This window comes from Amaranthus tricolor, chromosome 8, assembly GCF_026212465.1.
Source record: "Amaranthus tricolor cultivar Red isolate AtriRed21 chromosome 8, ASM2621246v1, whole genome shotgun sequence".
NCBI classification, from domain to species: domain Eukaryota; kingdom Viridiplantae; phylum Streptophyta; class Magnoliopsida; order Caryophyllales; family Amaranthaceae; genus Amaranthus; species Amaranthus tricolor.
In genome coordinates, this window is record NC_080054.1 from 23831971 (window position 1) to 23845536 (window position 13566).

The 13566-nt window shown below is 29.6% G+C and overlaps 1 protein-coding gene across 2 annotated transcripts; it reads right to left on the reverse strand.

The window, feature by feature from the left end:
- Positions 1-10: 10 nt before the first annotated feature.
- On the reverse strand, positions 11-13566 carry LOC130820485 (BEL1-like homeodomain protein 4). Of its 2 annotated transcripts, XM_057685880.1 has the most exons (5): positions 13294-13566; positions 11651-12766; positions 8988-9370; positions 2841-2901; positions 12-903 (listed from the first exon to the last, which is right to left on the reverse strand). In XM_057685880.1, the coding sequence occupies exons 2-5, from the start codon at positions 12665-12667 to the stop codon at positions 472-474; spliced, it is 1893 nt and encodes a 630-aa protein (XP_057541863.1). In that variant the 5' UTR covers positions 12668-12766; positions 13294-13566; the 3' UTR covers positions 12-471. The 2 variants fall into 2 exon arrangements, with proteins under 2 accessions (XP_057541862.1, XP_057541863.1); XM_057685879.1 differs by having other exon boundaries at positions 11-903; positions 11651-13552.

Genomic DNA, 13566 nt, shown 5'->3' on the forward strand with positions numbered 1-13566 from the left:
TTAATATTTCGATTTTTTCAGTTCTTTGGTTTTGTTGGACCCTAGACCGCGTCCAAACCGAAAACCGAATTATAATTAAAGTTCAGTCCAAACCAAAACAAATTTAAAATATATTCAAACCAAATTACTTATTTGATTTGGTTTGATTTGGTATTCGATTTTTCACCAAATTACTTACACTCCTACTTGACACTGCTTCAAAATATAACAAAAAAAAGAACTTGCTCTACTATACAATTTTCAGCAAAAAAAGGAAAAAATTGATGAAATAAGAAAAAATTATGAAACAAACCAACCTAGCTAATTAGCTAACTAGCTTAGTACTACTACTACTATATTCTTTTCATTCCTTTTTCTCTTTGTTTAATAAACTAGGAAGACATAATATTATGTTTTTATACCAAAAGGCAAACAATAATAAAAATAAAAATCTAACCTTCATTAACAATAACAATAATAGTGATGAAGTTGTTACACTACATGTATTCGAACTCTTCCAACAGAAAAACCAGTGGCTTTCTCTGAAACATTGCTAGAATGACGAAGCCCTAAGGTGAGTGACACGTCACCAGAAGCATTACCAAAGCTAATCACAGTAGTGGGACCCATATTTTGAGCCCCATCAAAGTGATGGCAAGTGTCTCCCAAATATTGGGACACACTAGGAAGCTGAACAGCCGTATAAGGAGGTGGTTCTGGTAATGGGTGTGGGGCCAACATTGTATTATGATGAGTTGATGATGTTTTGGGTTCTGAAGAGGAGGAAGACAAGTGATTCTGTGTTGTTTGCTGGTTTCTTTCCTTTTCTGTTTCTTCTTCAATTTCTTTTGACTCTTGTTGGTACATCTCTTCAATCATGGGTTTCCATAATCTTACTCTTGCATTTATGAACCAATTTGATACCTGTGAATAACATGCATTTAACATAGTAATTTCCACGGAACATTGAGATTATATTATTAATTTTTCTTACAAAATATGAATAAATATATATTCTTATCGGTACCACTATTAATCAAAGGAGACACTCAATAAGTGGTGGTACTTTTAAATTGAGAATCACTATACTAAATTGTAATATGGTGGCCTTCAATAAAATTATTCTTAATGCTTACTTATATTATTCTTAATGTTTACTTACCGTATCCTCAATGCCTACTTATATCATATTTAATGCCTACTTATAATATTTTAAAAATATATAATAAGTCGGCCAAATTAAAAATATCTCTCACAAGAATTTGTAAAATATAAAATGAATGGTGAATAAGTGCCTAGTGCCTACTCACATATCCTTTCCATATATAACACATTCTAAATCAGAATCTAAAGGGAATTTTTCTTTTTATTAATATAATGGAAATTGAAAGCATCTTACATGAATTATTAAATAAAACCTTTACAAGTTAACTTCTCAATAAATCATTGTGAAATTGCAAGTGAGCATTCCTCAACATATTTTTATATATGAAGCAAATTTATCAATTCATTTTATTAAATATCTTTGTTTATAAATCTTTTAACTTATAACACTTGACATTTCACAAGTTGTCACTATGATAATATAAAAGAATAAATTAGATAGAACATATGTATTATTAAATAAGAAAATATTTCAAAATATCGTCCTCCTATATGATGAAGGTAGAAGAAGAGTTTATTTCAAATTTCAATTATTAATTAAGAAAGAAATAAATGACACTATATATTACTATTTCTTCCTTTGTCTTGTTTGGTTTAATGCAAATAAAAAGTTGGTATTTTTAAGAAATAGGTGGATAATGATAATAAATAAAAAGAAATAATAAATTATATAAATAAAATTAATAGAAATTAAAATATATAGATTATTATCCAAAAATAAAAATAATACAAATTAAATAGGATAGAGAAAATACATCTTTAAAATTTGTCCTTTTAACTATTTTTTTAAGAGTTTTTTTAATTAAAAAAAAATCGAAGTAAAAGGTAATTGTATTGTATAATAAAAAAAAAACAAGAAAGAAAAGAGGTGAAAGGTAGTTATGATGGAGTGTTGTTATACGTGTTTACTGCAAGGCTGTGAAAATGTGATTAGAGCTTAGTATATTGATTATTACATGATCCAACTGACAAGGGACGCATCATCTAAACCTTCCGTGGGAGTGTCTTTCTTCAAATAGGGCTACACCCTACACCCTTTTGGTTGTCCTATATCCCAAGGCTTATAGGGTAATTTTTTCATTTTTTTTACTTTTTACGCTCTTCTCGTTTAATATTAATTTCATTTTTGAATACTGAATGTCTCTTATTTCGCATTAATTCTATTTTTAGATATATGTATATACTACTTTCTTGTAATCTCCTCTATACACTCTAAATCTTTTACGTTTCGTTGTGGTACTAAATGATGGTAATGAGAATGATTTATAGTGTAAAATTTTATCAAAAGTTTCATGTCATTAATTCATATGGTGATGATTTTAATCACAAAAAAACTTTTTATTTATAAATTTCTATTATCACCTAATACCACCTCTTTTAATGGTAGCCATGAGATTTTTCAATTAAAATTACACTAATTTTCATTATCATTACCACCGTTTATTACTACCTACCAAACCGACAATTAATTTATTACCAATGTAGACATTTTCTTAAAAACACTTTACTTACTCTGATGCTAAATTAAAGTAATGAAGGAGTAATTATTTTCTTAAAAATTTTGTGTTTAATATCATTTTGCTACAAGGCCGTTTTTAAATGATAATATATTTCAGAATTCGGATTAAAATATAGTAAATTGAGCATATTAACATTTAGTTGGGCATAAAATAGATAGAGAAAGCATGGGTAAATACCTGACTTCTTGATAAACCAGTTTGTCGAGCTAACAGATGTTTATCAGCGTCGCTTGGATACCTAAAAAAAACTCAGATATATTATTAAATTAACCCAATCCTTAAATTTCACAATCCTTTTCATTATATTGACACTTATTTTTTTAATAAAATTACTAAAATTTTCTTAAATTTATTTTTAATTATAAAATCAACCATTATTATTACTAAACTAAATTTATTAATAATAATTAAATTAAAATAAAAAATATTAATATTAAAAAAGAAAAAAAATTTAAAATCGGAAAATAAACCTAATCACACGTTTTGTGTTGAAATTTGATACATAATCACTCTTTTGGCCAAACCTTTTGATAGGAAAATCACATTACTTCAATATTTGCAGCATTAGAACCTAGACTTCAAAATCTTTCCAATGATACATTACATGCCCAATCACGATAACTGAGCGAGAAACGACGATCATTTAAAATTTGCTTGTGTTAAAATTTGATATATGTTTAATCTTTTGGACATAGCTTTTTATAGAAAAATTGTATTAATGCAAGGTTTACGGCATTAGAAACTAGATTTCAAGAGCTTTCCAACGACATATTGTATGCCCAATTCTGACAATTGAGCGAGAAATGACGACCATTTAAAATTTACAGTGATTTCTAACATGCAGTCGCGCGTGACGGACTGCGGTATGGTCGCGTAAAATGCGCGACCGGACCGCGGTGGAGTGGCGCATCTTACGCGACTATACTGCGGTCCGGTTGCACGCAACTAGATGTTAAAAATTCCTGCAAACTCTAAACGGTCGTTATTTCTCGCTCGGTTATCGAAATTGAGCATATAATATATCATTAAAAAGATCTTGAAGTCTAGGTTCTAATGCCTCAAACATTGCAATTATATGATTTTTCTATTTAAAGTTATAGCCAAAAGAGTGAACATATATCAAATTTTAACACAACATATTATGGCGCAATCATATTGATGCTTATTTTCGATGGCCATTGTAATTTCATTTTTAGTTTTAGCTTGTTTTAGTTCAATGAGTATTCGGAGAGAGTTTTTAGAGAGATGTTAAAGCTTGAAGATTTGAAAAGTAACTAGGGGCAATTTTGGAGATTCAATATATAAAAGGTAGAGATAAAATGTAAAGGGTTGCGAACTATAATAATACCCTAGATTAATTAACTAAGTTAGTATGCATGTATTGAAATGAAATCATAATATTAAACTATTATTTAAAATATGTTACCTCCGTATATGTTCTTCTCAAATAGAATTACGAATTTTAGTGTCAGACTTTGACTACGATTTCTCATCGATATATAAGAAAAAATATATTTATGTGCGATCTTGTTAGATTCGTCTCAATATATACTTTTTAAATGTCAACTTTTTAGAATTTTCGAAAACTCACAATTAAAATTGTTTGATTTTAAAGTTTGCGTTGAGATATGCGAAAAAAGTGAATGAGAAAAATATTTGAAAACAGAAGATATATGAGAAATTCAGAAAATAATGTTGTTAGTGGAATATAAATCGGTGTTTTAATTGTCAGTAATTTTAAAAATCAATCAACATGAATAGAGTGAAATAATAATAATAATAATAATAATAATATGACAGTTTGTGGGATAAATTAAATAAAACATTGATAAATATTGGAGTTTAAGAAAAGATGATTTCAACAATATTTTACTTTAATTATATTACGACAATACTAAAATTGTATACATATAAATTAAAAACGATATTTAGATATATTTTGTTTGGTGTTATAATTATTTAATTCAAAGTTAAAGGTCAATTTTTGATGTTACAATTTTAGAAGCAATTTACCTATTGGGATACTAATTACTAGAATATATTAATAATATCCATTACTCTTTCTCCATCACCAATGTAAGAATGAAAAATAAAATCTTATTTTTTACATCAAACAATTTCTAACTATTAGATTTACTAATGAACCTTTCCATACTTTTTAAGTAATAGAGCTAATAAGTATATCCTACTTCCTCTTTTTAAAATACCCAACTATATAAGACATAACGGTATTATCAATCTTCAAACTTATTTTATATATTGTCAAGTGGGATCTTATTTGAATTGTCTAATCGCATATTTTTATAATATCAATTTTTTATAATTTTTAATTAATAATATTTTAAGATATACGTAATCTAAATCACATATTAAATTGCGTAAAAAGTAATATGTAGTATTAAACTAGTCAAATAGACATTGTAGGGTGTGAGAATAAATAGAAATTAAATAGAAATGAATTTATTGTAAATGTAGAAGAATGAAGTGTGGCTTATTCTCTATCCTGTTAATGAAAAGGGCGTTAGAATCTAAGAGAGAAAGGTGATGGAGAGTGTACATAGGACAACTGTGTTACACATTTCAATCTTTGTCATTTTTTGATTTATACTCCTATTTAATGTTTGTCTCTGCAGACCAACAAAAAAGTATGATTGCTGTACAATAACGTTCATGAGGTTAAAAAAAAAAAAAGTTAAAAGGTGTATATTTAGGTGTTTTTGACAGATTTTAGGTATAATATTTTAAATTGATTTGCTTTTAATTTTCAGTATTTGTAAATATTTTACCAATTTGATTTTGAATCAGGTTAAATTATACTCAATTTTGGTTAATTGCCTATTTCAATGGCTTTAGTCTATTTTTTGCTTCTCATGAATACCATTGGCTTTTTGCTTGTCATTATATTATTTCTTGGAACTTATGCTGTCATTGATGCAGACATACACTAGAAAAAGTAACAGCAAAAGAAGAGTAGTATAAATTAATGGAAAAATTAATTAGGATAATTCATTGTTTTTATGATTTTTCAATGATAATCACATTTTTTATTAATTATGAATAATTTTAATTTTAGAGATATTTACTTAGAGTAAATTCGGGTAATCGGATGATTTGATATAGTAGGTAATTTACCAAAAAGGAAAACTGCAAATTAATATAAAATTGGAGAAAAATTTTGAAAATTTACATACAATGTTCAATACTCTAACTAATTAATATAAAAATATTGGATTATTCCGGCTAATTTTACTAAATTAATTAAGTAAATAAAGTTAGACATTCATGTTTCATTAGTCAATGTTCAATACTCTAACTCTCAATCTCTCAATGACTTATAAAATGCGCTTTCTTAATCTCATCGATGGTGAAAAGCTTTGGTTAATAGTTTAAAAAGACACAACAGTTCTAAATTATAGATTATCTTCATTGGTTAGTTTAGAAATATTAATATTATTGAGAGCAATATACTACTCATTTTATTCAACTCTTTAACCATAATTCTAAAATAGCATCATTTAACTAAAAGATTTTCACATTTTTGAGTTAAAGGGTGTTATTCAAGAGGGATAAAGTGAACACTCATCTATAAATTAGAGCTATTTATGGGCGGGCTACTCGTCAGACTCGACCCACCTGGCTCGAAAAATGGGCGGGCATGAACAACGTGTTTCAAAAAAATTTTAAGTTTGGACGGATTATACCCGCCCGCCAAGATAAATGGACGGGTAGCAACGCCAAAAAAATATCCGCGGGTATACCCGCCCACCCCGCTAAGTTCAATATATTAATTATTATATAATTAGTTCTATTGCTATGAAACTAGTAGTCTAGTGTCTAGTACTACTAGTCTACAATACATACCCAACTTTAGTAATTAGAGTCCATACTCATTTTAATAATTTTTTTAATTTATTATGATTAGAGAAGTATATGTCTGGACTTCGACTCCGTAGTAAGATAAATCGATGATGGAATGTTTTTGTTGGATTATCTAACATAATGTTTATATTCATGTAATTTGAGTGTTTTGAGACTTTTTATGTATTTTGGACAATGTATTGTATTTTAATTGTTATTAAAACTTAATTTTATGATTTGTATTATATTTTAAATTTTTATATAATAAATACCCGCCTACCGGCGAGTCCCGCCCGCTTTAAAAATGGGCGGGTAGCAAAAAAAAATTACTACTCGATCCACTACCCGTCCAAGCCCGCCCATGAACACCTCTACTATAAATCTATAATCATCAACGCACAACGTTATGATGCTTATATGTGTTTTTAAAACCCCAAAGGTTAACATAAAGGGAAACCACAATTCATCTAATTTTGCTAAATTTCTCTTTATAGTATGTTTCTTAAGTTTTACCGCATTTTTTATTTTTTGTCATAAATCATAATACACTCTTTTTCTTTAATTTTTTTTCTATACATTTCGTTCACTTCTCACAAATTGAACTTTTATTTCCTATGTTTCTCTGTTTTTAAGTTTGTATAAATTTATACTTATAGCAAAAGTGAAGAAATTATAAAAAATGATAAATAAACCATAGTGGAACTACAAAATCTTAGCTTGTATCATTCGATCCTTATATTGCATTTAAGATTCAAGGAACAATATTGTGTTGGAAAAGGTCAGTATTAATTATAAAATGGTTTTAGAATTGTACTCTAGTTATAGCCATGTTTAAAAACTATTTAAACTGGTGTTGTCACTTATTACTTGTCACAACTCAAAACATCTCAAATACCTATATATAGTAAGTACTAATATAAACGAGCAACTGTATATAGACACAACCTAATAATTCTATAAAAGATAGAAGTACAAAAGAAAATACCTTCTCCGTTTCATAATTCTTGCTACTGATTTTGACATATTGTGTGGGAAAATATCACTATTAGTAGCAAGTATTATGAAACGGAATAAATATATAATATAATAATTTAAACTCAAAAATAAATTTTCACTATGTGGTAACAACATTGAATAATAACTACGTACTCCCTCCCCTTCATTTAATAATGACATAAAAATTAAAAAATTGAATATAGTGAATTAAAGTGGTGAGATATTTTAAAATAGAAAGACAAATACATAGACTAAAATTGAAGAAGTATGTATAATATGTGGGCTATAGCCATGCCCTAAAATAAAAATAAAGTTGATCATTTGTAAAAACTTAAAGACTTAATCTGATTCATCAAAAACATTATCTGATCTATCAATATTAGCTGAATTAAACTAAGCAATTCTGTCCATACTCTTGATGATCTATTAAGATGACATCAACTATTTTTAATTTACTTATAAAAATTAATTTACTAAATTTTGTTGTATATATTGTAGTAAATAATAGATTTTCAACACCATCTATCATGTTCAAATAGATAATTCTATAGTAAATGACTTTTCAAGTCAACTACTCTACCAATTTAATAAAATACAAATTTATCAATATATATTAGTATTTAATATTAGATTACTGGTACGTGTATACTAGAGTTGATTTTTTAATTTGTATAAAAGTATATAAATTTTTTTAGCTTATTTCCTACATATATTTTTAACTTTTTTTTTTTTACTTTTTTATAAGATTCTAATTCTAATTAGTAAGAAAGATAAATAGTTTATACCTCACAATAAATAATTAATAATTAGGATTAGATTATTATGATATTTTGCTTCTGTGAAAGGAAATTCCTTATTCACCGAACTAATTCGAAATTCAAAGTACTAACTATTCTATTAGAAGAAAAATAATTCTGCTAAAAACAACAAGCAGAAAAAGATAAAAAACAGGTATGACCATGATGATGATCAAACAAATTTTGGTTCATCCTTTTTACCCAATTTTTATGCAACAAACACACATACAAAAGGTAATCTTTTATCCCACATTAATAAATTAAAGATAATTATGTGCACATTTTATAAGTTATTAGAGGCCTTCTTATCGAAGCCACATGCATGGTTTTGAAATGAACATCATGTTTCCCCGATAGTATATGGTGACAATTCACAATAAGTCCAGCCTAATTTGTTGGAATACATAACATATTATGGGGCCTCAACCATCAGTTTAAGCTTTTGATTGAGTTAGTTCTTTGATATGGTATAGAAGCCCTTGAATCCCGCTCACCACTCATTTAAAATGCAATATTAAGCGCTTCTAGCCTCAAACTCTCATATATAAAGGAACGTATTAGAGTATGTATACGGAGGCCACAACTATTAACAAATTTATCATAATTTAACATTAACAACAAAAAACAAAATCACAAAAAGAGAGATAAATTAATTAGGAGAAGAGAAACATACGGATGAAGGAAATGTTCAAAGAGCCATGCCCTTAAAATTCCAACAGATCTCTCAGGCAATCCTCTTTGAGGTCTCCAACCTTCTTCATCAATCATTCCCATTTGATGAATTGCTCTTTGTTGTCTTAAACTTTGTTCTAGAATCTTCAACCTTGGTGTTTCACTCTTTGTTATTCCTGAACTTGTTGGATCTTTTTCTCCAAGCATTTCACAACTGTGTTTTAGCTGCACTTGTATTGCTTCCTTTAAACATCTAAAATGTCTAGACATCGCCTTTTGAGCTAACAATGTGTATGGAATTGATGCTCCGTAACCCATTATTACTTCCATTGAGTTTACTACCATATGCATTTGCTTGGAGTAATGGTTGTACCTTCTATCCACCTAAATGCATAACTAAAAGTTTAAGCTCATGGTTAAGATCTTAGGATATGTTATATACTCTAACACATCTCATCACATTAGAGTCAATTGAGCTAAAAGTGTTGATGTAGCATATACGACCTCTGATACCATTTCAAGAGACCAACTAAATCAAATACTTAAACTGGTAGTTTCATTATGCTTGCAGTTGATGGTTAAGATCTTAGGATACTTGCAGCATAGACGGCCCATCACATAATATTGTTATTATTTTTTTGAATACATAAACAAAAGTTTAAGCTGATAATTAAGATCTTAGGATATGTTACATACTCTAACATGTCTCATCACATAAGAGTCAATTGAACTAGATGTGTTGTGTAGCATAGATGACCCCTTTGATACCATGTCAAAAGACCAATTCAACCAAAAAAATAAGCTGGTGGTTTCATCATACTTGCGGCTATTAGTGACATTATTACCCACACAACATGTCACAATCAATTGCAAGTGTTTTAGAACGAAGGTAATATATTTTTTTGATTGATCAATACAGTTAGGATGAGGGAATGGATTTGAAGGAACGACACTGAGAATTGAACACAAACAACAGTATAATCAAAAGTTTAAGTTGATGGTTGAGGCTTTAGGATGATATGTTATGTACTTTAACATGCTTCATCAAATAGGGTCAATTGACCTAAAAGTATGGATGCAAATACTATGTTAAGATCAGACTAGCTAACTAAATCAAAAACTTAAACTCGGTGATTGAGATTTTATGATAGGTTATATAATCTAATACAAAATTTTACATAAGTAAAATGATATGTACTCTAACTGAGACCAATTTCCTTGTTATAATTTAAATAATTATAAAAAAGGAGGTTGATAAGTCACAAGTTTCATGGGTATACGTTATTTGTTGAAGAGGAGGTTACTATGTTGTTTTCACTCCTCAACTAACTTATAAAATAACTTAGCTAACAACAGAAAATAAGCCTATATTTTATTTCGTTCAAATATTAGTACTTATGTGACACAATCATATGTATTGTTTAAGCTCCGTATAGAATAAGACATGAAGTATATATATGTAGCTTGCCTTAAATACTTCTGTAGCAACTATTTCAGAACAGAGTAAGTATATAATGAAAAGTACCAACTAAACAAGAAATATTATCACCATGCACCCCTCAATCATTGCACTAATGATCATTCAACAAGTAATTAACTTTGCTTTAATCTCAAAAATCTACGCCAAATTAGAAGTGAAAAGAAGATAAATGAAAAGCATAGAATATCAACTTTTTTTTAAAAAAAAATCATTTAATGTTGTTGGTAGCATAGTTAATAAAAAGAAGAAAAACCCTAAATAAATTAATAAAGTAGATGGGAGTAAAATAAATGAGGAAAAACCAAAACTTTTTGAAGTAGGGACAAAATGATTTATTAATGGAGGGTAGGAGGCTGAAAAAAGAAAGAATATCCTCCTGGGTGTTTCTTTGCCTCTTTTCTCACTCTTTGCCTAATTGTCTTAGGCAATACAATTCATTTTGTCTTAACTTAAACAAAGTGCCTAAAGGCTAGAGTAGACTTAAATAATTTAAATTTTTCTTAAGTCAACATATTATTAGACAATATAATTAGTCTTATTTATAAAATTTGGTAGGTACGTAGTATATAACTAGGTTGTCTATTTATCTACACCAATCATAATTAACGATTCAATTTAATTGCTAAAATGAAGATTCATGGAGAGTAATTAATTCTTATATACATCTAATCATAATTATAGTTAACATCTAAGTATTTCGAAAAGGTTGTTATCTAGGGAGGAACGTAGCGAACAAACTGGATACATACCCCCTCCAAGCAAAGGATAAAGAGGACCCAACCCCGAATAATGGGCCCTGCAAAGAGCAATTCTATCGTCTATTAGTTCATACGCTTTTAGTTGAATTAAATAAAAAAAATAAGATTTGGTCTTGTATATAATGTATTATGGACCTCAACCATCAGCTTAAGTGGTTTTTGGTTGAATTTGTTTCTTGACATAATATTAGAATCAACGTAACAAGAGGTTACATGTTCGTATCTCAACCACTTCTCATTTGAAGTAGAATATCATCTACACTTCTAGCCTAAATGACTCTCGTATAAAATGAGATATTAAAGTATATAAGATATCCTAATACCTTAACCATTGGTTTAAGTTTGGGTTGTGTTTGTTTCTTGAAATGACTCTTTGGTGTAGCGAAGAAATGAATAGAAGTAAATAAAGCAGGAAAGAAAACATACCTCATCCAACATTGCTAAAAGTTTGACCTTCCTCCTTTGATGTTCAATCCTATCAGCTGGTGTTAATTGTGGTGGATCTTTTGTCAACGACATAGATCCACCACCACCACTGCCACCGCCACCGCCACTCGAAGTCGGGTTTTGGTTTGAAGAATCTTGCCTCACTAAATTAGGCTTTTTCATTTGACTCCTTCCAACACTACAAAACTCTTTTAGTAATTCTTGAGCAGGCTTAGCATACTTAGAATTTCTCAACACATTGGCTACTCCCAAAGATGAAGTGGACGCCGATCCATATCCAACATGAAATTGAGCACTACTCGGACCTCCAAACCAACTTATGATTTGAATTGGATCCGGACCCGGATCCGGACACGGAGCTAGATTCTTGAAGAAATGCCCACCTTGAAATGAAGGACCTATTCCTGTAGCATTACCTTGCTGGTTCTTATTGAAAAACATAATATCATTTGTCTCACTATTTGAACCAGAAATATTTCTAAATTCCTCAACTTTAGAAAGTTCTAGATGTTTCAATGAAGATGATAATGATAAACCTTGTCCACTTGATTCAGCTGCTTGATTATTATCAATATGTGTTGTGTTCCAAATATGTGGGAACACTTCTAGTGGTTGTGAAGATGGTGATCTTGGGTGTTCAAGTTGCATGGCTGCAGTATTTATTCCACCTATATGATCATAATTATGCCCAGACACAGGACCCCGATCCGGGCCCGGACACGGACCCAGACCACCGACAGCACGCCGGTAATCCAACATATCTGGGTTTGTAACCGGCTGATACCCATGTGAAAAGCTAAACATTTCCGACAACATCCCGGAAGTTTCGTACACGGGATGGAGTACTCGTCCGTCTTCAGACGTAGGAGCCGCGGTGGTCTGGTCAGTCTGCCGCGGCTTTAAAGCCGCAGCAGATCTGTCAAACCCATTTGGGAAGCTAAAGATATTTGAATCTGCTGCTTGCTGGTGATTTTGATGGTGATATTCTTGGGACATAGAAATTTCACAATTATTGACATTAATTAATGATTAATGTGATTGGTTTTGCTACTTTAATTCCCATATAACCATCATCATCCTTAACTTCATCATCATCTGCAATTGCAGTAAAAGCTAGCCTTAGCAACAATCTATTTATAACTTTGCCAAAGATCATTACATGATGAAATACAGCCATTAGAATTGCCACAAGAGTCAGCTCACAAATATTATTAAAAAAATAGCCCTTAATTATTTCTGTCAGCAAAGCAATTTAATCAAAAACTTAAACTGATAGTTGAGACCTCAGTATATGTTATAACTTTAATACGTCTCTCACACAAAAGCCTTTTAGGCAAGAATTGTGGATGCAACACGTATCCTTCTCATATGTCTGACGCTAAGTATTCTACATTACATGAAAGGTGGTTGAGATTCGAACCCCGTAAACTCTTATCACGCTGGCTCTGAGACCATGTTAATGAACCAATTCAATCAAAAGTTAAGCCGATGGTTAAAGCCCATAATATATATATATTCTAACAATTTCAATCAACAAGTACCCAAAAGAAAAGAAAATGAGGGATTATTTTTAGTTTATAACAATAACATATGAATATCTTTTTCTGGTATAATTTCCATACCTTTCAGAATAATAAGAGGAATATAGACAGCTTTTTGCAAAATTGAATCTGCAGGAAAAATCCTTTTGTTAAGCAAGCTAGCTTCTCTTTCAATATAATTGTCTCTTGTCTCTTGTCTCTAATATGGTCTATATCAATCTTTCTCTATCAACCTCATCTTTTGGTTTTTCTTTTGCTTATGATTTTTGGGTTTGGGTTATGCTTTTTCTATGTGGTTCTCTTTGCAGTTAAGTGTGCTACTTTTGCAATCTACTTCTTGAAAGAGATATCAAC

Coding starts and splice junctions, on each gene's coding strand:
- LOC130820485 (XM_057685879.1), bottom strand. CDS start 12,667: ATGTCCCAAGAATATCACCATCAAAATCACCAGCAAGCAGCAGATTCA. Junction 9,371..11,650: donor TTTTAGCAATGTTGGATGAG/GTATGTTTTCTT, acceptor TTATGCATTTAG/GTGGATAGAAGGTACAACCA. Junction 904..2,840: donor CTGGTTTATCAAGAAGTCAG/GTATTTACCCAT, acceptor TGTTATTCACAG/GTATCAAATTGGTTCATAAA.